We start from the raw sequence: 27,099 nt of genomic DNA, 5'->3' as shown, positions 1-27,099 counted from the left end.
TGATTGAGTATCGCTCACTGATCGATGGAACAGCTCCAGGGGTGTTGAATAGCCCGTATTTTTCCCCAGTTCAGGCTGAACGCGTTCACCCTGTCTGCGGGATATACTGTTGACATAACTAGCTCCTATGGGATGCTATTTCGTGGGGAATGATGCTGGTAGCCTCTCTTCTCCGACTCTCTGTGAGTCTACGGTGATTATGCACTATATGAGCCCCGGGCTACTGCCCTTGGGACTTTGGTGTCGGATCCCAGTACGCACGGCGTCTTACATTGTGTTCCCCATAGCGTAAGATATTACGCAGTACGAGAGATACTCTCGTAAGAGAACGTACTCGGTTACTAACGTAACCTCGGTTCTCTCTAGAGAGGGAACGAGTACTGCGTATCTTGCCGTGCATACAACAGCGCTGGTTCGCTTCAGCGTTGAAAACCAGTTTGTATCAGCCTGTCGAGCGTATTTATAGGCCAAGGCCACGCCTATTCTGGCGGGACGCGACGAAATGGGCGCGAAGCACCCCCATTGGATGTCACGTAGGGCCTCTCTCGATAGGCTTGCTGCTGTTGCCGCAGGGCAGCCAATAGGCGCGCGAGCCGTCTTGCCTACGTCTGCACGCTGCCGCACAGCGTTTTACATTAATCAAAATTAAAGGATAATTTTTGGCTTCAATATCTCGTGGAAAAGAGGTTTTCCCCATAGCGTAAGATATTACGCAGTACTCGTTCCCTCTCTAGAGAGAACCGAGGTTACGTTAGTAACCGAGTACGTTTTCTATCATGCGCCGTGCACGTTTGCGATGACGTAAGATGCACGCAAACGCACCAGAGTTCGATAGAATCAAGTTGAGTGTGAAACCAAACCAACGTTGCGGGGGGCGCCGGGAACAATCGGGAACTCTAATTGAATTCTTACTAGTAAAAACGTAATTACGACGAGTAAGGCTGTGTACAATTTAAGCCAAAACGGCTTGCCATACCCGGGCTCCGACCGCAGCAAACGAGCCCAGTGTAAAAGCCCCCTAACAAGACTAATAAACGGGACACACCTGAACTGAAACTCAAATCAAAACAGTAACCATGGAGACAAACAGGCAGGGGGCGGGGAAAGACAGAACTGAACTAATTAACAGATTAACCAAACACAGACAAGAAAGGAAATCAAAAGAAACTGACATCATGAATATATATATATATTCATGATGTCAGTAGATGTCACTAGGCTATATATAAATATATATATATATATATATATATATATATATATATATATATATATATATATATATATATATATATATATATATATATATATATCATTAGAGTTTGGTCTGTTACAGTTTGACATGTTTTATTCTGTCATTTTGCACATTTTTGTCAACTAATAGTATGTAATGTTAGTCAGAGCACAATTGAATATAATGATTGAATATGACAATGAATATTGACAAAATCTAAAGGGCATATAATCGTCCAAAGACAAAAATGACTAAAAACAGGGTGCAAGTCTTAGCACTGTGTTCCTCTCTTTCTTGCTGTCATTTTTCTCATTTCCTCTATTTGCTGTTGAATTAGTGTTTCTAATTCAATTGAACTCCCTCCCTGTCTGCCTGTTTTTCTCTCTACAGACGTAAGTCGATGTTCCTCGTGAATATCTTGGCTCTGATTGGTGGGAGTCTCATGGGACTGTGTACTCTCTGCTACTCCTATGAAATGGTCATTGCCGGTCGGCTGGTTATTGGGCTGTTCTGTGGCCTCTTTACTGGTCTCACTCCAATGTATGTTGGGGAAGTGTCGCCCACTGCCCTCCGTGGGGCCTTCGGGACCCTGCACCAGCTTGGTGTTGTGGTGGGCATCTTAATTGCACAGGTAAAGCATTCTATGTCAGCAATTTAATTTGTTGGTAAATTACATATTAGTTGGAGACCAGATGGTTTATAAAAAAAAAAGTATAAATCATTTCAAGAGCCTTGTGGCCTGATTATATGTTTGTGCCACAACAAAACCTTGAGGAAATATCCCCTCTAATTAGCAATGCTTTTACATTATATTAACCTTCTAGTTGAATCTGCCAATTCATATTTCAGTTTGCAAGCCTATTTTTTGCTATCATAACTTAATCAGTTTTAATTTAATGCTTGTAAATGGTTACACTTTTTGTATTGTGTCCTGTTCATCTAGATATTTGGTCTGGAGAGTCTGCTGGGTTCACAAAAGCTTTGGCCTTTACTCCTGTCTCTAACCGTGCTACCAGCCATCCTGCAGTGTATACTGCTGCCGTTCTGTCCAGAGAGCCCTCGCTTCCTGCTCATTAACCTTAATGAGGAAGAAAAGGCCCGCAAAGGTAAGAGAGAGATCACAAATGAGCTTTATTTCTACTGCGCTGCAGCCATACTTATTTGAAAAGCCCCACGTGCACGATTTTATCAGCACTAAACATTGAAAATATCTCAGCAAACAAGATATTTCTCAGTGGAAGTGACCAATAGAGCTTAAAATATTTTTTTTATTTTGTGAACGGCATTCATTTCTTTGGGAGTAGCATTGTGCCAAATGCACTTAACCTTCTGTTCCCACTTAATGCTAATTATGTGCTGGTGACAAAATGAGCTAAAACATCTGCTTAAACAGAAGCCCTTTATTAAATGACATATACAGCTGATCATTGACTGGAGCAGAATGAAAAAAAAACTAAGTTATAGTCACATTTACTACATGATTCATTTTACACCAGATGATTTTGCACATAAATGACTAATACTAAATGCCAGCTACTGTAGCACAGCTTTTGGAAATTCTGTTTGGCAACCAATGGCAAATGGAGAGTCTTCAGGAACCCTGTTTGAAAACAATCACTGTCTTTGCAAATATGTTTTGTTATGCTAGGTGGTGCAGAAATTACACACTATAGCTTTAAGCCATTTTTGTTTGTACATACATTTTTAATACAACATGTTTTGCTAATATAACAAATGTGTATTTTCATTATGTTGCACACGTTGTTATGACATTTATCATTTCCCCAACATTGTAAAAACATTACCACATCCCACCTTCCATTTTCTAGGACATTCAGTTATGTGTTTACCAAAAAACATTTAAGATGCAGACTATTAGAGAATAACTCATTCACTTTTCCTGAATTCATATTCATTTCAAGAACTGGCATTGCAATGTTTTGTTTTGTTTTGGCAGTAGATACTGACATTACTTTTTCATAAATTCCATTGATATAATTTGTTCTGAATCTAATGTTCTCACCTTATATTGTTATGAATTAATTAGAGTAATAATAGTAATAATTGAATGTTTAATTAATTGTCATCAATAATAATAGAACCAGTGCCATTGCCATTTATGATGTCGTTCAGCTTTAAGAATAAATTACCCATAATGCTTAGTGGGCGAGTGAGATTGTGCAATAAAGAAAAGAGAAGAGAAAGATGTGACTTTTCAATTTGTGTGCACTGCATCCCTGCATAAAACTGCACACAATTTCAGTAAACAGTTTGTTTTATTTTAATGAAAGTCATCAGTGATCATTATTGCTTGCTAAGAAAAAAAAGACACAACACCTATTCTTGCGGTCTCACTAAACTAGCCTGGTAACAAGTGTTTTCTGACAGTAAAAAATGAAGATACAGAAACAATCCCTACTTTGGTATTGTGGTTTACTGTTCCTCATAGAGGAATCAAAAACTTGAGCCTTTAAGAGTCCCTGATCTTGACAAGAGTCCAACATCAGCTTTTGGCATCATTCTCTGATATTGATGATGTAATGGTTGCCTTTTCCCCTATAAATCATCAAAAAATACACACATATGATTCACTTTTAAAATTTCAATAACAGGTTAGGATTAATATATTTGTTTTTTCCTTTTGTATACCATACTATCCATCATAATTTATTATTTATCCAGCAAGGAAACATTTAGAATGTTTAGAATTAATATTAAGACTATTTCAAATAAATGCTGTTCTTTTGAACTATTCATCAAAGAATCTTGAAAAAACGGTTTCCAAAACTGATCATACGAAATGTTTCCTGAGCATCAAATCATCATATTAGAATGATTTAGGATCATGTAACACTGAACACTGGAATAATGGCTGCTGAAAATTCAACTTTACCATCACAGGAATAAAAAGAAAGATTAGATTTCTATGGTAAGTCACCAAACCTCCATTATATTGTCCCCCAGCACTTGTGCGTCTCCGTGGTTATGAGGATGTTGGGAAGGAAATGCAGGAGATGAAGGAAGAGAGTGCGAAGATGGCTATGGAGAAGAAGGTGACCATCCCAGAGCTCTTCCGCACAGCTGCTTACCGCCAGCCTCTACTCATCGCTGTCATGCTGCAGCTGTCCCAGCAGCTCTCTGGCATTAATGCTGTGAGTGACATCATTTACTTAAATGCATTTTCCTACTACCTACTATTTTGAATGTAAAACAATATACAGGATGTGTATATTGTTCATAATATGCATACTTTTTGAACTGAGTAAACATTTGTAGGTCCTACTAAACTTGCAAACAAAGCACTCCGCAATATCCCAAAATGGAATGTGCTGGAATTGACATTATATTTGGAGTGTGACAAGTGATCTGGGATATCAACCATGAGTTTTAACATCCACTTTAAAATGTATTATTTGATCATACTGCCAAATGTCAAGGCAAGAACAGTGGCAAGAATACCACATTCCATCAGGTGACAGAATGGAGAAGAAAAAAACTTGGGAGAAACCAGCCTCAGTCGGGGGGGATTGGGGGGGGTAGTTCTCCTCTGGCCAACGAACAAACATGATGTGATTATGATTCAGGCTGCATCACAAGTCAGAATTCAGATCGGGATCAGTAGCATTCAAATATTCATCCAGTTCCTTTTGCTTGAAGATCGATTCATCACGCTGGTATGGAGCCAAAGCTGGCCACAGCTTTGCTGAGGATCTGTGCTGTGGCTGTCATGTCGATGAGGCCTTCATTTAATAATAGAAATTGATCATGTGTTATGCATATGCCAGGTTAAAGAGATGTGTTTTTAGTCTATATTTAAACTGACAGAGTGTGTCTGCTTCCCGTACAAGGCCAGGAAGACCATTCCAGAGTCTGGGTGCTAATTCTGCTAAATAGGAAAAAGATCTACCACCTGCAGTTGATTTTGAAATTCCTTTTATATGATCAACTGGCCAGAATTTTGAGATCACAATAGATGTGAAGGACTATAATGTGTTAAGAGATTGCTCAAGTACTGAGGAGCTAATCCATTTAGTTCTTTGTAAGTAATCAGCAAGATTTTAAGATGTATGCAATGTTAAATAGGGAGCCAATGCAGTGTTGACAGAACCGGGCTAATATGGTCATACTTCCTGGGTCTAGTAAGGACTCTAGCTGTTGCGTTTTGGACCAGCTGGAGTTTGTTTATTAAGCGTGCAGGGCAACCACCAAGTAGAGTATTACAATAATCTAGCCTTGAGGTCATGAACACACGAACTAACTTTTCTGCATTTGTCATTGAGAGCATGTGTCGTAATATAGATATATTTTTAAGATGGAAAAATGTGGCTTTCAAATGAAAGATATGTTTTGAATGTGTTTAATATGCAATTGCGTTCTCATTTTACTGTAACTTTACATTTTTTAGTCAACCATTTTGCCTTTTCTTCCTGTTTCTCCAAGGTATTTTATTACTCGACTGGTATTTTTAAGTCAGCCGGAGTGACTCAGCCCATTTACGCCACCATCGGAGCCGGAATAGTTAACACTATCTTCACTGTAGTATCTGTAAGTATTTAATCATTTAACTTTATGAGAAATCTATGTATACTGTAACTGTGACGTGTTTGAGATAATACTTTCATTTTATCCTTTTCTAAAAGCTATTCTTGGTGGAGAGAGCGGGACGGAGAACTTTGCACCTTATTGGTTTGGGTGGGATGGCCATCAGCGCCTTGGCCATGACAATCGCTCTCTTATTGGTGAGTCCTTCTGTCTGTTTTCATTTTGCCACAGATTCAAAACAGGCCCTGTTAATATCTGGCCATCATGGGAATGTTAATGTCATACCTATATTTTCTTACCTTTATCCCTGAGCAGAAGGACATTGAGTCTCTAAGCTACCTCAGCATTGCTGCAGTCTTTGGCTTTGTGGCCATGTTCGAGATGGGCCCTGGACCCATTCCCTGGTTCATAGTGGCTGAACTGTTCTCCCAGGGGCCACGTCCTGCTGCCATGGCCGTTGCAGGATGCTCCAACTGGACAGCCAACTTCCTTGTGGGAGTCAGCTTCCCTAAATTGGAGGTGAGTTTAATTTAGATTGCCTTTTAAAGGTGCAGTAAGCGATTTCTGGTAAACGCTGTTGATATTTGAAATCACCAAAACAAACACGCCCCTACCCATTAGGATCACACCCTTATCTTGATGCCTCCACCCCCTCATTTATGTACACGATATGCAACACAGACAACAAATATGGAGGAATCTGCCAGTGACTGTCGCCCAAGGGTATGATGTCATAAATAAATAAAAGCAATTTGTGCTACTATGATAATTTAGGTAGAATGTCTAATTGTGACCCTGGACCACAAAACCAGTCGTAAGTCACACGGGTATATTTTTAGCAATAGCCAACAATACATTGTATGGGTCAAAATTATCGATTTTTCTTTTATGCCAAAATTATTAGTATATTGAGTAAAGATATTATTATCTTATCTTAAAGATAATATTTTACAAATGTGACAAGATTAATGGGTAATAGCCATCACTAAAAGGGTGACCAAAAGAAAACCCATATATAAGGAGCATGTTATCTCACTTTTTGGACACACTTTTGGAGGAGGAGGTTTAGACGATCCAGGCTTATAATAATAATGCAAATGAACAAACAAGCGAAGATGACACACAAGTATATTCAAGCTAAAGAAAAAATATCTTAGTTCTGTGAAACACAGCAAAACCAATATTACTCACGTATCGAGAAGAAATAAAGCAACCTCTGCGTCTGTTTTCAGGCCTTCCCGCTTAGGTCTCTCCAAGCTTCTCCGATATTAATGTGGGTCCTTCCTCTTGCCTGATTGTAAAACTTCTTTTTAAAGTTATATTCCCCTGGCCTTTTCCTCTTTTTTGTTTTCCATTGTTCCACTGTTTTTGCCATCTCTCTCTTTCTATAGTCGTTCTGCTAATGTCTGTCTTGTACACAAGCTCTCTTTTCTCCCCCATCATGTGTGTATACGCCCCTTACTGCTGATTGGTTACATGTGTGTTTTGGTGCTCGGCCTGATCCACTTTTCAACAGTGTTTTCTAAAAAAATTGCTTACTGCACCATTAAAATCAATTGCCATTATGTTAACCACTTAAAACTACTGTATTGTTTAAAACTATGAATAATTTTGTATGGAAGACCAACTTTCCAATTAGACATTCATAGATTTTTTTTTGATTTTTTTATTTAATTTAACCCATTATAATAAAGTTTTGAAATAGTTTTCCTATTTTAATAAGTTTTTATCACATGACTACTGGGTTATTGTAATCTTATTTTGTGTTAAAATCTGTGCACAATATCAGAATTAACTTTTTTCTTTTTGCTTGTGAATTACAGGAGCTGTGCGGGCCATATGTCTTCATTATATTCATGATCCTCCTCATCTTCTTCTTCATCTTTACGTACTTCAAAGTTCCAGAGACCAAAGGGCGAACTTTCGATGAGATCGCCTGTGGTTTTAGTGGGTCTCCGCCTCCGGCTGCCACCTCTGTGGAGGAGCCAGGCAGACTCCCACTTCCCGCCTCTCCGGTCAAAGAGAAAGTCCCGTTGGTGAAAGCTTCCAAATCTTCCACAGAACAGGGGCCCAGCTCATCTGATGACGCAAAGGTGGAAGAGAAACCTAGCTCAGTTACCCAGCCACTGGTAGATTCTAGTAAAGAGGAGAAAAATAATTCCACCATCTAAGAAATGGTGTAACTATAACTAAATATGATTAAAGCCATGAAATGTATCACTGAAGATAGAAAATATAATATTAGAGGTTATTTACTGGAAAGAGATTATTTCGGGTAAACAGATTAAGAACAGAACCACTTTGGAATGTCACAGATCACCTGGCTAGATTTTGAAAGGATATGACAGCTCACAGCACATGAGCGTATATTATTGTGTAGTTTGACAATTGATGGTTTGGTGCAATATTGATTCGTTTTAAGGGTTTTATCCTTTTATTGCTTATTTATTCCTGTTTGTGAGTTTTTAGTGCAGTTTTAATGTGAATTATCAAATAGGACAGTTTCCTATATCAAATTGAACTGAAAAAGGGAAATTTTACATAATTCACTCACCATTTTCAACTGTCAAACCTCAATTTCTTGCTTTTAGAAAAACCAAAGTGTTTTTCCCTGGAATGATAGTCGGTGGTCATCATAATCTAAAGGTTTTTGCACTGACGATGTTCATTTTGTATAATATATAATGTATATACAGATATATACGTTTTCATTACTTCAAATCACTACTACCATTTATCCAAAACACTTAAAACATCTATTTAATTAGAAGATTAATTAAAAATATTTATATTTATAGGAAGTGCTTAGCTAATGAAGCTTATGCCAAGAATAAAATCGCTAGTTTACTGCCAAAAAGAATACATTTAAAGAAAAAAACTCTTCAGATAAAGAAGTCACTCATTCATCTAAAATCACAGTAAAGGTTGCATTGTAGAGGATGCAAAAGGACTGACCAGTGTTCAATGAATTGTACTGTATATACTGTATACAGCATCAATAACCAGACATGTCCACATTTCAGATATCCGCGATAAAGATTTTTAGCAAATGATGTGATCAGGGAGGAAGTTTGCTAGATTATGACCATTAATGATGCTATTGAATTTCCTGTGTTTTAGTGTACCATTGTTACACATGTGCTGCACTGACTCACTTTGAGGTTTGACAGAGTAGTGAGAGAAGTCTCACTTGATTTAAATAAATGTCTGACTGTAGTAATGCACTTTCCGACACTTTGTTTGAGTCCCTTTCCAAGAGAACATATACAGTATTTATTTATACATTTATTTTTTACTTTGTCAATAATTTCTATCATGTAAGTCGAATCGATAGATGCTTTATGCTGCCATCGCTTATGTGTTGCTATTTTTGTCTAGATATTCAATGTGAAAGTATTTATTAATAAGCACCTTTATTGGCCAGATGTAATATGAAGAACTGCTTTTCCCCATTCCCGTGTCTTGTGATCACGTATGTGTGGCACAGAGAGAAACTCTAAAAAAAAGTGCAAGAAAGACAACATTCCTCCAGCAGTAGTGCACTGCAGTTTTATTCCAGCAGTCCAGAGCAGCTTTACATTGAGCCAGCCCTCTTCTAACACTAACTAATACAACCATCTTAATAACTGTTAATGCCTTTCACATACTGTACCTTTGCTGTGCATAATGTACACAACGCATAGTTGCTTACTGTACAGAGTTAGAAGAGCATCACCCTGTAAATACCTAGGTTAATGTTAGTGTTGAATGGTGTAATTGATGTAATTGCAAGTCAAAAAGAGTGTCTGCTAAACAGAAAGGTTGATGTTTTGACATTTGTATATTTTATGGTGGCTTTTCCTGAATGTGTATCAAAATCATGAGTGGTACTGTGTACAGTTGTTGTATTTTTTTGTGAATAAATAGTGTAAATTACTTTGTTCACCTGTTTCCTAAATGCAGTTAATAGGATAGGCCTACATCAGATTTACCAATGTGCAGACTTATAATGTGCATAAAACAGCTGCACATCATCAGTATTTATATTTCTTTCGGACTGTGTATCTTCGGATAAATTGTACGAAGGTTCACGGGCCCCTTTCAAATCAGGTTATTAAGGAAAAAAGTGGATATTCAAATTAGGCAGGGTCATGCATCTGTTTGCATCAGTCCACGTAAATAGACTAACCAATAATCAAAGGTGACCTTTGAAGCTAATCAGATCACTCTAATAATGCGTCATCAAGCCTGCTCCTGGTTAACTACAGGTAAGAGAAACTTTCAAATTTAGACAAAATCCAAATTATTGAAGGGTTATTATATAACCTCTGCAGTCTCCCAAACACACAAAAAAACACATTTTCAAAAAAAAAAATTTAAAGCCGGTGACCATTACGAATGTGCACTAATGATGAACAAACTTTTTTTTAAAAACATTAATAAATAGTGTATTTTAAATATCTACATCATTACAATGCAATAAACTCTCCAGTTACCAATAAAATAGGCCTACTGATAATATGATTTTAAGTCTTATTATGTGAATTAGAGGAATACCGATCTACATAATGGTACGATTACGATATAGTCCATCCCAAATATAATGGTAAATTAAATCACAATACCACGTAGGCCTAGGCCTACTAGACACAATTTGTTTGTGGGTACGTGTTTTTTTGTGTGTGCTTTTTTTTATACTCTGGACCCAAGGGCGCAGATTGTACTGGGGACGGGAGGGGGGCATGACCCCCCCAGATTCATAGTGACCCGATCTGTCCCCTGCCCTCACTATCCCTACGAAAGGAGACAAAAATCGGTAAAACAGAGGATTAACCAGTGTTTTCAATGTACATTAGCCAAAGTAGTGTCCCGGCCCGCCGCTGCTTCAGAATCGGGTCGGGGCAGACCATAGACAGTAAAAGAAATGGACACAGCGACCCCATTAATTTCAACCATGGACAGTAAAAGAAATGGACACTGCGACCCCGTTGATTTCAACGGAGAGAGTTAAAGCCCAACCATAGACAGTATAAGAAGTGGACAGAGCCATCTCATTGGAACTCAGTTGAGACAGTTGAAGCCCATTTTTAGCGATTTTTTAGCACTTCCGTTCCTGACGCGCAGACTCAAACCGACTCAAACTAAGCTTGATGACGTGAGCAACCTGTCTGACAGACGTAAATCTTCTAGTAGCTGTGCGTGAAAATTGCCAATGTTAATCACTTCATATGTATTCACTTGCCACATACCGAATTATTTCCAATTCCCCAAAAAAGTTTTTGAAATATTTTGTCCCGTTGCTTTTATGGACTCGCTATCTATGGGCTTCTCCCTTGAGGGGACGTCCCACCGATTGCCTGCGAGCTTCTCCTCCTGTCTATACGGTAATGTCTCTATTGTGTGACAAAAAGTCGCATGGTTATGACGCAATCGTTAGCCTGTTTTTAACAAAAACGGCTTCTACGGGGCCATAACGTAAGATACAAAGTAATGGAGCCTTTTATACATTGTCGTGTTTATTTAGAAATATATAATGGAAAAATGAAGTCTTTGCACGCCTCAGATGTAAAGTTATTCACTGTCAAAGTGACGCCAAAATGAATGGGAGTCAATGGAATGCTAACAGCAGGTGAAGTTCTGCTACAATGGCGGCTCCCGCGAGGCTTCAACTTCCGGCTGATGGATTACCCCCTTGAGCCCAACATGGGCACTCACTTCCTGATAGCCAAGCGTTCTGCGCAGGCTCAAACTGAGCTTGATGACGTAGACGTCACGTGAGCAACCTGACTGACAGTTGTAAATCTTCTAGTAGCTGTGTGGAAAAAAAGAAAAGAAAAAAGCCAAAAAAAAGTTATCACACTGAATTAACAAAATACCACATATAACACAATACTTGTCTTGATTGATTATCAGAAGTTTCCAAGGTCGAAGTATCACGGCTCTCCAGAAATAAGGGCTTTGACTAGCAGGCGCAAGCAAGCTAATTTCGAACGGTCAATGACGCATCGGAGTAAAGAGTAAACTCACATTGATGTTTTATTCTAATTTTTATGATGTTTCATCTAATGTTTATTAATATATTACAATACTATTAATAATTATAATAATAATGTAATATAACATATTACGCAATATAATTACAATATGACATGATAAAAGAAGTGGCTAAAATCAACTTTAAAATAGCCTAGTTTAGGATTGTAATCGTTTGAGTAAGCTATCTGCAGTTCTAGTAATTTTAGTTAGTTAGTTTAGTTTATTTTGAACATGTTTATGTATATCTCCGTTAGATTTAAATATTGGCTAGTACACACACACACACACACACACACATAATACAATCAAAAATAACAGATAAATAAATGCATGTAGGCTACAACACAATCTTCCAAAATTATTAAAAATGATTTAAATACAGGCACATATGCAAATAATTTTTTCCCTTCGTTTTCGTTTCCTTCTACATCAAACAGAATAATAACCTATCTAAAAAATAGTTCTTAGTATGAGCCCAGGAACCATACTATAAAATATTGTCCCCTCGAGTCATTTTCGTATCCATTCCATATGACCATATAATATTCCAATATATAAAGAATTGTGAGCTAGGTGTTAAATCATGTAGTTTTGGCTAATAAATCATGGTCACAAACACTTGAACAAACCCGATTTTCTTTATTTCACGTTATGTAGGCATTTTGTACATATGGCTTCCGAACGGGATCACATTCATCTTCAAGCATAGATCTGTAAATAAATAAAGGAACAACGTTAACCGCGATAGACATTGAGATGTTTTTTTTCTTCTTCCATTGCCTGTATAATTTCCTGATAATCAATTTCCCCATCCCCCCTAGGTGTAGTAGTAGATAAATAATTTAAAGTTCGTGGATAAATGTTACTTCATATGTATTCACTTGCCACATATCGAATTATTTACAATTCCTCAAAAACGTTGTTTAAATATTTTGTCGCGTTGCTTTTATGGACTCTGTCTATCTATGCCATTTAGACAGTTAAAGACTAACTGCGAGACTGTGCGAGCTTCTACTCCGGTCTACTCGCTGTCAAAGTGACGCCAAAATGAATGGGAGTCAATGGGATGCTAACAGCAGGTGATAGCCAGCTACAATGGCGGCCCCCGGAGGCAGCGTCAACTTCCGGCTGATGGATTACCCCCTTGATTTCAACGCGTGATTTTTTTTCCCAAACCACTTCAGCGGAAATCCCGCCCTGCAGCCGATTTCATTGGTTTAGGTTACAGTGACGGGTAGGTTTAGGGATCAGTGTTTGGTGTAGGCAATCAGTACAGTGATTGACATGACCAATGAAAACTTTTAAATCGGCTGCAGGGCGGGATTTCCACTGAAGTGGTTTGGGGGAAAAAATCACGCGATTTCAACGGAGAAGACTGAAGCCCGATTATTGCACTTCCTGTCTGATGGCTGAGCGACTGCGCAGGCTCAAACTGAGCGTGACGACAGTCTGACAGTTGTACATCTTCTAGTAGCTGTGGCAAAACAAATCTGAATCACCTAATTCCTCAAAAACATTGTTGAAATATTTTGTCCCGTTGTTTTTATGGACTATCTATAGGCTTCTCCCTTGACTTTATGCCTCTATGTCCCCCCGATTGCCTCATAGACAGTAAAAGATTGCCTGCGAGCTTCTCCTCCTGTCTATACGGTAAATTCTCTATTGTGCGACATAAAGTCGTGTGGTTATGACGCAATCGTTAGCCTGTTTTTAACAAAAAACGGCTTCTACGGGGCCATAACGTAAGATTCAAAGTAACGGAGCCTTTTATACATTGTCGTGTTTATTTAGAAATAAATAATAGACAAATGAAGTCTTTGGACACCTCAGATTTAAATTATTCGCTGTCAAAGTGACGCCAAAATGAATGGGAGTCAATGGAATGCTAACAGCAGGTGAAGTTCTGCTACAATGGCGGCTCCCGCGAGTCTTCAACTTCCGGCTGATGGATTACCCCCTTGGGGCAGACGCAGGCTGACACACAATAATAATCTACACCGGTCACCATTACTTTGTTTGTACCCACGTTCTCACTACACGCTGTTCTGTTGTCAATAAACCCACGATGCCATCATGCCACCGACGTTTACTCTCTCTCTGTGTGTGTGTGCTACGACCATAGACATCATATAGATAGACGCCCTATCGACTGCTACTGCCTATTGGCGTGGACGAGCCGTGGGACCGCCATCTTAAACCGGCCACCCGCTCCGCTCAGTATAATCTGTTTGGCAGGTGCAATGAGCTGCCAGCGCATTCAATTAATCATATCTCACTGAATACCGAACTGATTTTCACGCGGATTTTTTTGCTGCAAAGGTCATACACGTAGCTATACAGGACACATTGAATATTTTGTTCACACAATACAACTAATAGTACGGTAATGTTAAATGTTAAATCTGTGTAAAGTAATCCCCGAGTGATGGTCCGCCGATTTGAGCAGGAATATGCTGCACAGTGCTCTGGCATCTACTGCTGCTATGCAACGCAAATAGGAGTATGACCGGTATAAGATGGCGGCAGTATTTCTTGCGCCACAGCGGCCAATAGGGCATCTAGTCTCTATATGATGTCTATGGCTACGACTCCTGAGTGACGTCGCTGGGGTCCTATGAGGAGCTGGTAGCTGCCTCAATCGTGTCTGTAGGAGCGGACCGGTAACCATGGTGATCATATACCATCTATGACTGAGCTGAGTCAGTGATTTTCTGAACTGATAAAAATCGACTGTATGAATGCCAAATAAAGGCAATGAAGAGAACAAAAAAAAATCACCTCGTTTTTTCAAAAACCAAACAATGTAAGTATCCTATACCTGTTGACTTTCCCAGATGTGGCAGATTAGATCTGTTAAGGGGGATAGCTAGTCTGACAATAATGGCAAGAAGGCTTTTGCACTTAGTAAACACAGCAAAATGTGGAGACCATAACTATGCATTTAGGTGAGTGGACAGAGGCAAATAATGAATGAACACAAAAAGAATGGTTGGATAAAGCAAAAATTTGTCTTCGTCAGGAAATAATGTTTTATCTTATCATTTAACCCATTGTACTGTATAAATTGACTGAGGTATGTTCACTGCAGGCAATATCTGATGACAGTAAGGCAGGCCCTAGTCAGTCAAGTGAAGATCTGCAGGAGGGCAGCCACCGTAGAAAAAGACAGCATGAAGAAGGAGAGACAGTAGAGTTTGCTGAAGACATGAAGGTTTGGTGGGTGATTGGCATACTAGTCAAATAACAGTCTGATCATGGTGATCAGGTAGGCCTTTGTTTACCTTTCTTCATTGTTGTTTATATATAATTTCAAATAAGAATCCCCCAATGGCTTTTTAGTGCAAATCATTAGCCCAAATCACGCAAAATAACGAATTGAGTTTAAATCATTTGCTGACAGCTTGGTCCCCCCCAGTTAAAAAATCCTGCATTTAATTTGATGCATTTATTATGCTGCTACACTTTACATTCAAGCTTTTGTCGCTGCATGTTTATGCATATTTGTGTATGACACAATCTTCCAACTTGTGCATATTCTGCTACATTAGGCTACATATCTTCTAATTTGCGTAATGCCTTTATCCAATGTAACGTACTGAATAACACAGGCTTTATGAGATGATCGTGTTCTTTAAATTTGACAGTGGTGTGTTACGATCTGTCACAGTTAAGTGACACATAAAAGGAACTTTAGATGGCAGCATAGTTGAAGGAGTCTCCATAGCCCGCTTCACGCATGTATTTCACCATGTCCAGCGGCTCAGACACTCGCAGCACGGCCTGATCATTGGCGCTTCTCTCTCCTGATTGGAGCTTTCTGATCAGCTCAGCCAATAAGACTCGCTTCTTTGGTTTCCACCGACAGCAGGACTCGATAATAGAATATCTAGAGAACAAATGTTACTTTGTTAGTTATTATAGTGGCCATCAGACTAAAATAGATTAGTGTTGACGAATAAGTTTACAGTTTATACAGTGTCTGATCACATAGTTGTCCTTTAATATAGAAAATATTGCTGAGAAGTTGTTTTTATAGCGAGTCCCTCTCAGGAGACTTAAAGGGACAGTTCACCCAAAAAATACAATTCTGTCATCATTTACTCACCCCCAAGTTGTTCCAAACCTGAATGAATTTCTTTCTTCTGCTAAACTCAAAGTAAGATATTTCGATGAAAGTCGGTAACCAAACATTTGATTGGCCCCATTGACTTCCACAGTAAAAAAAAAAAAAAAAATCTCAATACTATGGAAGTCATTGGGCCCCATCAACTCTTTGGTTACCTGTATTCTTTACAGTAAAATAATTATCGTCTTTTGTGGTCAGCAGAAGAAATAATTTCATACAGGTTTGGAACAACTTTGGGGCGAGTAAATGATGACAGAATTGTACATAGTTGATCTCCGTTATGTTTCATTTATTTGTTTGGTTTAGATGTTTTGTCCTGAAATGTCTTAGACGCAATTTATCTGAAAACGACACAGCTGTCTACATATACAGTATATCTGTATGGAGTAACAATATTGATGTGGACCATTAATTTTGGAATTTGATGAGAAATGTTTGAGTTCATAATGAGATCTTTGACTCTAAATATCAGACTTTGGGAGGCATTGTGGAGATTTCTTCTTAAACTCTAGAATTAAAGGTACCTGTATGTGTGTGGAGAGGTATACTATAGTACATAAAATATACTATAGAATTTTAATAATAATAATATTAATTAAAAATAATATTTTTTTTCTTTAGGGGTAGTGTTTGCATGGTTAGGGTGAGTCTATCGTATTTATAATTAGCTTTATCTAAAAACAGTAGTCTATGGTGTAATCTATACGCTTTTTACATAAAAGTGTTTATGTGTGAGGGTAAAGTGACGTACAGAGTATTGGAGCAGTTGGGGGGTTTGGTTATTGTGTTCTCTCTCTGTAAATGCTGCAGAAGTTCGCTGCCCATGATGTTGGGAAAGGGGGGCTCTCCTGAGTTTAGAAACAAAGAGGTAAAAAGCTTTAGACAACTTCCATTGAAGGGGAACCCAACTACAACCATGCAGCTGTAGCTTTCTCTTTTAATAAGAGTGATTTTTTTCTTATTGAATGACAGACACACTCACCTAAAGTCACCATCTCATAGAGCAAAATGCCAAAGGACCATCTATGGAGGATTAAATAGAAATGAATACAATGTAAAGATAGCATTGACTGAGAAACTTTGATTGAGAAAAAGTTGACTGAAAGTAAACTCACATATCACTGCTTTTCTGGAGAGGTTGCTGTCCCAACACCTCTGGTGCTTGCCACTTTCTCATTTCCATATCTTCCACATCTTTTATAGAGCCTGCGCTTATTTGCTTGCGATATGCCGGACCCAAACCCCACAGCTTGACCGACAGGTCTTGACCAACCAGGACACTTCGAGCCCTCACATTGCCATGGATGTAATTCTTACTATGCAGATACTCCTGGAATATCAAGACCAGTTGTGTCAGAACAAGAACATTTGATCTTGGGTGTGACAATATATTCATTCGTACATTGTAAAATCATAAATGCTCCAGTGCTCATGACTGTCCATGATTAATGCATCAGAGTTAAACAAAGTAAAGGGCTCGTATTGATTTATGAAGTTGCCAGTATGAGCTAAAAGCATGCATTGAGTGGCTCATACAAACTCTCCATTCATGATTTTACACATTGGCAGGCTTTCATGATTTAACTGACTTGTCAATATGATTGTATATATATTTTGCAAGCTGATTTGTTATCTAACCAGACCAGATGCAATCTGAGCGCCCATGGTAAAGATTCGTTTTTCCGTCATGTCACACGGTGCTGCCTGGCCTGTGTGGTCCTGTGAAAGAGAGTTACAGTCAGTCAAAACAAAGGTGAGGTTTAAATTTACAGTTTGACTTAATCAATCCGTTGCAAATGAGATCATCAGTAATGACACAACCTCTATCATTAATTTGCATGCGACATCTAGCTCAAATAACTGATCAATGAATTCAGAGAGTTTAATATCAATATTTTATAGTAATTGCAAGACATGTCATGTTTATCTATCAAAATGTTGTGGCTTTTAATTCAGGTCTGTTAGATTTGAGGTAATTTATAGTTTGGGGTCGGTATAATTTTTTAATATTTTTAAAATAAGTCTCTTATGCTTACCAAGGCTGCAATTATTTTATAAAAAAAATACAGTAAAAACAGTAATATTGTGAAATATTATTACAATTTAAAAACCTTTTTTGTCTTTTTTAATATTCTTAAATATAATTTATGCCTGTGATGGAAAAGCATCATTACTCCTATCTTCAGTGTCACATAATCCTTCAGAAATCTTTCTAATATGCTTATTTGGTGCTCAAGAAACATTTCTTATTATTAATATTGAAAACAGTTAAGCTGATTTTTTTTAAGAAAAAATTTATGGAAACTGTGATAAAAAAATGTTCATGAATTGTTTTGTACAATTTTAAATGACTGTCACTTTTGATTAATTGAATGCATTTTGCTGAATAAAATTATTAATCTTGCTGACCCCAAACATTTGTATAGTACTTTACATTTAATATATTTATATATAAAATGTGTCTATAAAGTTTCTGCATGCACGCTAACAGACATGTGAATTAAAAGCCGGAACACTATTAAATAATTGAAAATATTATAAATATACAAGCATTTAAAAATATTATTTACGTATTCTATAGTTATCAAATGCAATCAAAACGTTGTTCTTTCTTTTCTAGGACAATATATGTCATCTTGTATTTTTGTCCAATAACATTAACTCTAGTATACGAATATTCCTTCAGCAATACCATTTATTTTTTATTATCAAAATAGTATCAGTTCATGTCTATGATGTGAACTAAACAGGGATAATCCCCTTTCACACCCAGATTCCTGTTTCAAAAGGAAATATGTCAAACAGGAAAGAAACCTAAACTTGTTAAGCCAGTTTATGACATATTTAGCCATCTGAAATCTAGTTTCATCTTTTTCTCCTGCTTCAAGACTGAAAATGCAGCATTGCTCTGAGTCTGTACCTGTCTGCACCTCCACAGGAAGCTCAGCAGGTCTCCGTGTTCCAGCTGTTCTACCACTATCGTCAAGGGTGTGCGCACAGTCTCCACCCCCAGTACTTTAGGCAGCGATGGATGCGATCCCAACTCTGAAAGGAAGTGGGAAAACCCTAGAAAGGACTGGAGCTCTCTGGCATTGGCTGATTCTGTATGGGGAAATTTTGGAGTAGAAAGTAAGATTGTTCAGTTTATGAAGTGCAATACATAAACTACACATATATCTATCTATCTATCTATCTATCTATCTATCTATCTATCTATCTATCTATCTATCTATCTATCTATCTATCTATCTATCTATCTATCTATCTATCTATATGTCCATCCATATCTCTATCTATCTATTTCTATGTCCATCTATCCATATATCTCTCTGTCCATCTATCTATCTGTCCATCTATCTATTTCTTTACATTTCTGTCTCTCTGTCCATCTATCTAACCATCCATACATCCATCCATCTATCTCTCTGTCCAGCTATCTTTATATCTCTCTCTCTCATCTATCTCAGGGGTTTTCAAACTTTTTGTGAGTGTGGACCACTATTTGTAATCAAGAATTTTCACGGACCACCTCATAATACACAAAATAAAATATATCTACACACAGTCCTTCCTGAATTAATCCGCACCTCTAAATAGGCTTACTAACATTAAAACTATAACTGGTCATCACATCAGTACAACAGCTTGTTAAAAGAAAGTATACTGCACACAACGGCTGCCACATATTTAATTTATTTATTTACTCAAGCGCCCGAGGGCATAATCAGGTTCATTTCAGGGATGCAAACATGTATGGTCAAAAAAGAGAGAGGTAATCGAAGCCCTCGCCCTGCGGCAAATATCCAGATACTTACATTGCCGCCAACCCCTGCCACCCCTATAGGCACATATAGTAAAATGAAATTCAAATAAAGTTTTAACAAAAAATGTTTTACAAAAAGATAAACCTCACATATTTCAGCCTTTAAATCATTTTTCACAAAAAAAGGTTTTATAAAAGAAAAACCTCACATATTTCAGCCTTTAAATCATTTTTATAAAAAGAATGAGTCAAAAAAAGATAAATTACTTGACATTTACATCGATGCACATTAGCTTATCTTTTATTATTAGCTAATAGTAAAATTCGGTCCGATTTTCCCGTGCCGTCTGTCGTTGCTATGCGCGCTCTCCACAACTTAGTTGTGCTTAGTAGCTAATAGATTTCCACCACCGAAAAACGCTTGCTGTAGCTCTGCTACAAGATTAATTTACGGAGAAGAGAAAAACACACGTAGTTTTTGGGTGCACGTGCATTCTTACATTCTTCATTGACTGAGCTTTCAATGTTTACGGAAAGGATGAAGCTGATTTGTTTGTTTTTGTCACATGAACTGCAGTGCGTTTGCTGCATTATGAAAAGTTGAGGTGTTTTCATCTCGCTGCGCCTAAACAAATGAGTGTGTCACTTCAATTATGAGCACACTTGCCGCGCGCCTACATGAAATAATGAACTTGAGAGCGCAAAAGACACGATATGTGAACGGCCCCTTGACGAGCTACCTCCAATCGAGCAACGTGTTGGAGACCCCAGTAAAAGATACGCAGCAAGAAGAAAAACTAGCGTTTCAAGCTTGCGCGCATACTGCTGTTTTGGCGTGCAGTATTCGGATTTGCTTATTTCCTATTTACTTGTTTGGTGGAGGCAATCCAGAATTACTGTTGGTGAAATTATAATCAGACAAATATTTTATATAATGGCAAAATATTTGACTCTGCCGCTTTCCTCTTCAGAGAACCTGTTGCTATCCACCGATCCATGTTGTGGTTCTAACGGCACTGAACTTGAACGTCACGGCCGAGCACCACTAGCCTATTTTAGTAATCAAACAATAACCTGACAATTTAATTTAAATTTTATATCAATATAGGCATACATATTCTTTTTACTTTTTATGTTTTTTATGGGGATTCCTGGTAAAATGAAGGTAAAAAATATTATTTTATATTTTAATTTGCCTTTCCACGGACCACCTGCAGTACCCTCACGGACCACTAGTGGTCCGCGGACCACAGTTTGGGAACCACTGATCTATCTCTCTGTCATCTATCTCTCTGTCCATCTATCTTTCCATCTATCTATCTTTCCATCTATCCACCTATCTCTCTGTCCATCTATCCATCTATCGATCTGTCTTGTCTGTCTACTCTACAAGGGAGATGATTGAGACATTCTAAGTTAAAAGAATGAAAGGACCGACATAGCTGGACAACTAATAGTTATTATAACTAATATAAATGACTAAAACCTAAACTAAAATTAAAATTAAAACTAATATGAATATCCATACTATAATAGTTCATAAATGATATTAGAATGACAGTGATCCAACCTTACCTTTAAGCATTCGTAAAATGACTGGCTGGCTGTCCATGACAGCTCTGTGTAAAGTGAAGTTGTCCTGTTTCAGTGAGAAGGTGGGGGCGAGTGGAGAGACCATCTGCAAGGTGCCCGGATGCCCCACAGTGGTGTCCTGAGGTACTGCAGGCTGGGAATTCTGCATGTCATGGTGAGGTTGGGCTGTCATGAGAATAATCTCATGTTCCATTGGGTTCAGCTCAGGCGGAGCTGTTGTTGCAAAGTGAAAACATTGTTAAAGGAATTTGGTGTATATTAAGACTTGTGTGAAAGACCTTTATATAAACAATTTCATAATTAATGAACTAGATAATCTATTATTTTTCTCAGTCGCTTTGGTTCATTTCTCACATCACTATTTACATTTGCACAACAGTTAATGCAGTTCTCAAAACAAGTAGAACAAACTGCAAAACCTAGTTGATAACCTGCAAAAGCGTGGCACTTGCTCAAAATGGATAGCTCATTCCTCAAAAGCAAGTATTCATGTCAGTGAAAGTGTCAGTGTCATCAAGATGAAAAGTCCTGACACCATTGTTTACAGTATGAACAAGATAGTCAAATGGCTTTGTCATGTTTTCATTATGACAGTTTACTCTGTGAATGTTTTCCAATGCAAAAAAGTCAGATCTTGGTGACTACCTGAAAATGCTCAAGACAGCACTATATACTACTTGCACAGCCATTTGAAAACTACACTTAAGTTACACATTACTGTATTTAGTGAGGTAACTGAGTACAAGACACTGAATATGTATGTTTCACATTTTTACTGCATGTGCTCTTTGCAATTCTAATTTGTTCACAGCATTGTGCAAAAGAAAAAGTACATCCTTATTTACAACAAACATAAACTCCCTTTGGGTAGAGCTGTACACAACTGTAAACAATATTGCAGTACATATTGGAACTGATTATTCACCTGAGAGACATTGTTCAATTTAGGAGACATTTTCTTGGGGGGGGGGGGGGATTTAAAAAAAATTGTAAAAAAAAAAAAAAAATGTTTTGCATTCACAAGTATAGTTAATTTTGACTGACATGACATGAGCAAATGATAATGCTATAAAACAGCAGAGAGTTGTATGAAAGCATTTTATGCATGTCCAAAAGCATTTGCAATTTGTTGGAAGGAATGAGAAACTGCTACTATGATGTGCACAAATGATTAAATGTTGTGGAGGTTGAAATAACTGTTGTGCAAATGTAAATATTGATGTGAGAAATGCACCAAAGCGACTGAGAAATACTGTAATAAACATTGCATGCACTCATAAAGGGAAAACCCTTTAAATAAAGATAGTGATCATGCATGGTCAGGAAGGCTTATAAATAAACATTGCAATCATGCATGAAATGGAGGATCTTTAAATAAACGGAGTACAACGACTTGAGAATTTGGTGTGTGTAACAAAGTCAGATTCCGTAGCTACCATCAATGCCTTGCAGGTGCCGTCTGTTGCTGTTACGGTGGCTGTATGTGTTATGACGGTGTTGTGTGTCATTTTTTTCATTTCTGTGGTTTCCATAAAGTTGTGATGGCTTATGGGAGCATTTGACCACAAACAAAATGATCAGCGTGGCAAGAAAGGCCACGATAAATAGCACTGGAATGACGATCAGTTCCACTTCATAAAAAAGCACCTCTGCAAGTAAAATAGAAGCACAATGGGATTAGAAAGCTGGACACAAATCCATGTAAACAAATAAAAACGCTGTATTGTGCATGCCAGGCCAGTAGTTGGCGAGGTCACTTTGTAAAGAAACACTACATGCCTATAGACTAAACGCGTCACTGTTTTCACAAATTCATGTTCTTGTAGTTTACACAGAGACAATAACGGTATCATTTTCAAAAAACTTGAACTTTGAAACCCCATTTTCAACAGTTTGCAATTTTCAGGCCCCCAAAACACTGTTGTTGTGTAAATGAATGGGCAAAATGCATAAAAAGTTTCCTGCTTTTAGTTGAAAATGGCATGGAAACGGACCCTTAGATCGGTCACGTCCCTTTCTGAAAGATGGCTGTGACACATAGGGTACATTTACATCACAACAAAAGGTTTTTCACGTACAGACGACAACACTGTCAAAACAATCCCCGTTCTTGAATTTGCGAAAACAACTAAAAACGCTGTATTATGCTGCCAGGCCAGTTGTCGGCGATGTTACTATGCAGCTATAGACTGAACACGTAATACTAGAGGTGTAAAGTCCAGGTTCAGAAAGTAAAAGTCCTCCTCAGTATTTTGTTCCAATCACCTGGATTTGCTAATTAGCACAGTTTTTCAGCCAGGAGATAGAACTAATTAGTGAAATCAGCTGGCTGAGTTCATGGGTGGAATAAATATATTGCAGGACTTTTACTTTCTGACCCCTGGACTTTACACCTCTGCATAATACGCATGCCCGGGACGTCACTGTTTTCTCAAATTTGTGTATTTTTGTAGTTTACGGACAAGATAACGCAATAACTTTCAAAAACTTGCACTTGAAACCCGTTTTCTAAAGTTTGCGTTTTCAGGCCCCCAAAACTCCGTTGTCTTCCTTGTCTGTCTTTTCCTATCTGTGTTCAAAAACAAACAAATATAATGACTTTATTCAACAATTTCTTCTCGTCTGCGTCAGTCTCATATGCAGTTTAAGTTGTAAATACTGTACAGTGCAGCGCTTCCGGGTTCTACGTCAGATTGTTGAAGTCGTGCCACCATCTTATGTACAGGGGAGTGGTTTGGCATGCAAATTCCACTTGCCAATTCCATTGTCCGTTTTTCTAAAACTCCATTTGTCATTTGACATAACATCTCCGTTCCCTCCATCAGGGAACCAGTTACATCCGTAACCAAGACATTACTGTTACTTGTGATCAATTTAATGCACCCTTACTAAATAAACATTATTTTCTTTAAAATAAATCTTACTGACACTAAACTTTTGAATGGTAGAATACATAGATACACTAAAACTAAGAAATTGCACCTAGCATATCACTTACCACAGAGAGAGCCTGGTATACATGGAAATGTTGTGTTGGTTGAAATAGACATACTGCAAATAGGAAAAAATATATATATATCACCACCATTAATGAGATATGGCAAAGCACCAACTTCAAAACACTATGTAAACCGATATCCAGCAATTCAAGTGCAACACTATTCATCAGCTTATGGGTTTTATAAGTGTAAGGATAACATCTTTGGCATACAGTACATGTCTGCAGTTTAGCAGCTCTCTTTGAAAGACATAAAACTAGACTGTAAATGTTCGACATTGATTACCCATGTGGTTTGATGCATGTTTTGCAGAGATGTTATTGGGAGCAAGTCATTTGTATGTTTTCACAATGCTTTATAATATCAGTCTTAAAGCTAAATTTGGTTAACTTGGGCATATCTGACATTTATTCAGCAATTAAATATATAAGCAGTTATGGAGTTCCATCCTAGTTGATAAGCAGCTAAATATTTGTTATAATTCAATCATGACAGCTTTTGCCTCTATAAATAACACTAGCATGAAAACAAACATGATCAACACTGGTTGTCACAACAAATTTGTGATCAATAAAAGCTTAAAAGATAAAACTGCCAGACAGATGTAGAACATCAATGTACCTGTACAGGTTTTCTTTTTTAAAAACATTGTGACAAGGTTATGCCTTGAACACGCACCTTCTTTCGGTGGCATTTCAGCTTGTGTATGAGACTACCAGACTGTCCCTCAACCTGTTCCTCTGCATTACTATCTTTACATTATACACGCACCACAAAGTCTATTACACACAAAAGTGAATGTGAGCTCAGGACAAAGTGGGTTTCAATTCATGGTTTAACTGCACTAGAAATAAACCAGTGAAAATGTAGATAAGCTTAATTTACTGACCAATAAATCCTCTAACTCTTTTGAGTGTTATACGTTTTCACACATATATATAATGCAGTATATTGTAAAATAATGTATGCATTTTAATATATATATTATAAACACAACAATGTACTTACATGTCATCTCTGTGTGTGAAGAATAATGGAACTATTTCTCATTTTCCAAACTTGGTCATTTTTCTTCTTGTCAGATGCTGTTTTTCCTGTGTTTTATTCCCAAAGTATCATTTTCTCTGTCCTAATGTATGTCTTCGTTTTCTAGAAGTGCTGTTCATCTTACTGTGAGTCAATTGCTTAAATTCTTGGTGCCACACCCACACCCTACAGCTGCTTCTGTTAGCTCCGCCTTCACCTGAGTTTCTGCCATGCATCACTGTACCATAACAGCTTATGATATGGTAACTTGTAAAATGTATGTAACTGTTTTTTTAACTATTTAAAAATGTTTTTAAACTATTTTTTACCTATTGTGGACAGTATGATTTCTTTCAAGGAATGTTTACATACACTTGCTAGAAAATTTCACATTTTAATTACAAAGTTGCGACAAGTAACATTGAATTTAATGTGAAATTTTGAATTAGAAAGACTGAAATAGGATTTTCTTGTCAAACGTACTCCAAAATTTTACGGCGTACTATTGTCACAAACTATTTTCATTCTCATGGAATTTTAGTTTGCTTATCATTATTTTCTGTCATACAATATGAAGATCCAAAGATGATGAAGAGTCAGACAGGTTCCAAATACTTTGGTACTATTTAGTGATTTAATGATAAAATAAACTCCAGCCTGTGCAACAGTGTGCTCTAGACACTAACAACAACCGACCAAGAACTGAGGAAACAAAGAAACTTATACACTGATAACGAATTCAAATACGAACAGCTGTGATGATTAAATTAATATCCATGGTAACAAACAAGTGGCGCAAAACGTGAACAAAGACAACAGGAAAAAATGATAAGCAAACTAAGTGGCTGTTTACACGACAACGTTTTCATCTAAAAACGTAAACCTTTTCATGCATTTTGGCCGTTCGTTTACATGACAATGGTGTTGTGGGTGCTTGAAAACGCAAACTTTTGAAAACGGGTTTCGTGCAAGTTTTTGAAAACGGTCTCCATGTAGACAAAAAACGCGAATCACTAAAGACAATGACGTTGTGCACGTTACGTGTTCAGTCTATAGTGTTTTATCGCCATCTAATGGCCTGGCAGTAGAATACAGTGTTTTTAGTCGTTTTCGCGGATCTGTGTGAATGGGGATCGCTTTGACAATGGTGTCGTCTACGCAGACACTTTGTTTTTCAAAGGAAAAACGTCTCCGTTTTAAGCATATCGTGGTCGGGTAAACGTACCCTATAAAATTCCATGAGAATGAAAGCTAAACTGACAGTTCGTGACAACTACAGCCTACATATTCAAGAACATAAGTTTGTGGCAGTATTATCCAAAACCATAACAATTAGATGCTAACAGTTTTATAAATGTTATACTCTTCTTGTCCTCTTATCCAGATTAATCAAAGCTAAAACTGTCTGCTTGTGTCAGTAACTGTATTGCTTAATGTCCGTGTGAACATCACTGATGAAAAGGGCGAATCAGAGATGGCATTGGCCAATTTGGTCCTCCCTGCAGGCCTACTCCCCTCATCATGTTTCATGGGGGACGGGGAGTTCCCTCGGCTGCTCAAACCCTTACTGTGCCTCTTTCCAAATGAACAGGTGATCATTGTCTTAGTTTGTTGCCTGGGGTGACAGTATCGGCCACTATTAAACAAACCGGCCTCACTAATTAAGGGGTGGATGGGTTTTGTTTGGCACCTACGCTCTCTTTGTAACTCACAACCTCTCACACACATACACAAACGCATGTACATGCCCCAAGCACATGCTCATCCTAATAAACCCCATGTATGCACACGGAGCTTAGTT

The 27,099-nt window shown here is 37.8% G+C and overlaps 2 protein-coding genes across 4 annotated transcripts in view; one reads left to right on the top strand and one right to left on the bottom strand.

Moving 5' to 3' along the window:
* Positions 1–9,691, top strand: part of slc2a3a (solute carrier family 2 member 3a) — a 34,448-nt gene extending 24,757 nt beyond the window's left edge. For both annotated transcript variants that reach the window (XM_077195262.1, XM_077195261.1), the window contains 7 exons: positions 1,625–1,865; positions 2,178–2,340; positions 4,199–4,386; positions 5,675–5,779; positions 5,875–5,973; positions 6,092–6,295; positions 7,600–9,691. In XM_077195262.1, the coding sequence (XP_077051377.1) occupies positions 1,625–1,865; positions 2,178–2,340; positions 4,199–4,386; positions 5,675–5,779; positions 5,875–5,973; positions 6,092–6,295; positions 7,600–7,947 (1,348 nt within the window). In that variant the 3' untranslated portion in view covers positions 7,948–9,691. The remainder of the gene's footprint in view (positions 1–1,624; positions 1,866–2,177; positions 2,341–4,198; positions 4,387–5,674; positions 5,780–5,874; positions 5,974–6,091; positions 6,296–7,599) is intronic.
* Positions 9,692–12,410: 2,719 nt separating this feature from the next.
* On the bottom strand, positions 12,411–25,481 carry styk1a (serine/threonine/tyrosine kinase 1a). Of its 2 annotated transcripts, XM_077195270.1 has the most exons (10): positions 25,281–25,481; positions 24,272–24,324; positions 22,710–22,922; positions 21,256–21,486; positions 18,838–19,019; positions 17,556–17,636; positions 17,033–17,247; positions 16,900–16,940; positions 16,669–16,765; positions 12,411–15,677 (listed from the first exon to the last, which is right to left on the bottom strand). In XM_077195270.1, the coding sequence occupies exons 2-10, from the start codon at positions 24,321–24,323 to the stop codon at positions 15,482–15,484; spliced, it is 1,308 nt and encodes a 435-aa protein (XP_077051385.1). In that variant the 5' UTR covers position 24,324; positions 25,281–25,481; the 3' UTR covers positions 12,411–15,481. The 2 variants fall into 2 exon arrangements, with proteins under 2 accessions (XP_077051385.1, XP_077051386.1); XM_077195271.1 differs by lacking the exon at positions 22,710–22,922 and having other exon boundaries at positions 25,281–25,429.
* Between the last annotated feature and the right edge of the window lie 1,618 nt (positions 25,482–27,099).

Source organism: Siphateles boraxobius, unplaced genomic scaffold (genome assembly GCF_051911475.1).
Source record: "Siphateles boraxobius isolate OS27281-9 unplaced genomic scaffold, OSU_SipBor_1 33, whole genome shotgun sequence".
Lineage (NCBI taxonomy): Eukaryota > Metazoa > Chordata > Actinopteri > Cypriniformes > Leuciscidae > Siphateles > Siphateles boraxobius.
This window is presented reverse-complemented; position numbering and strand designations above follow the sequence as displayed.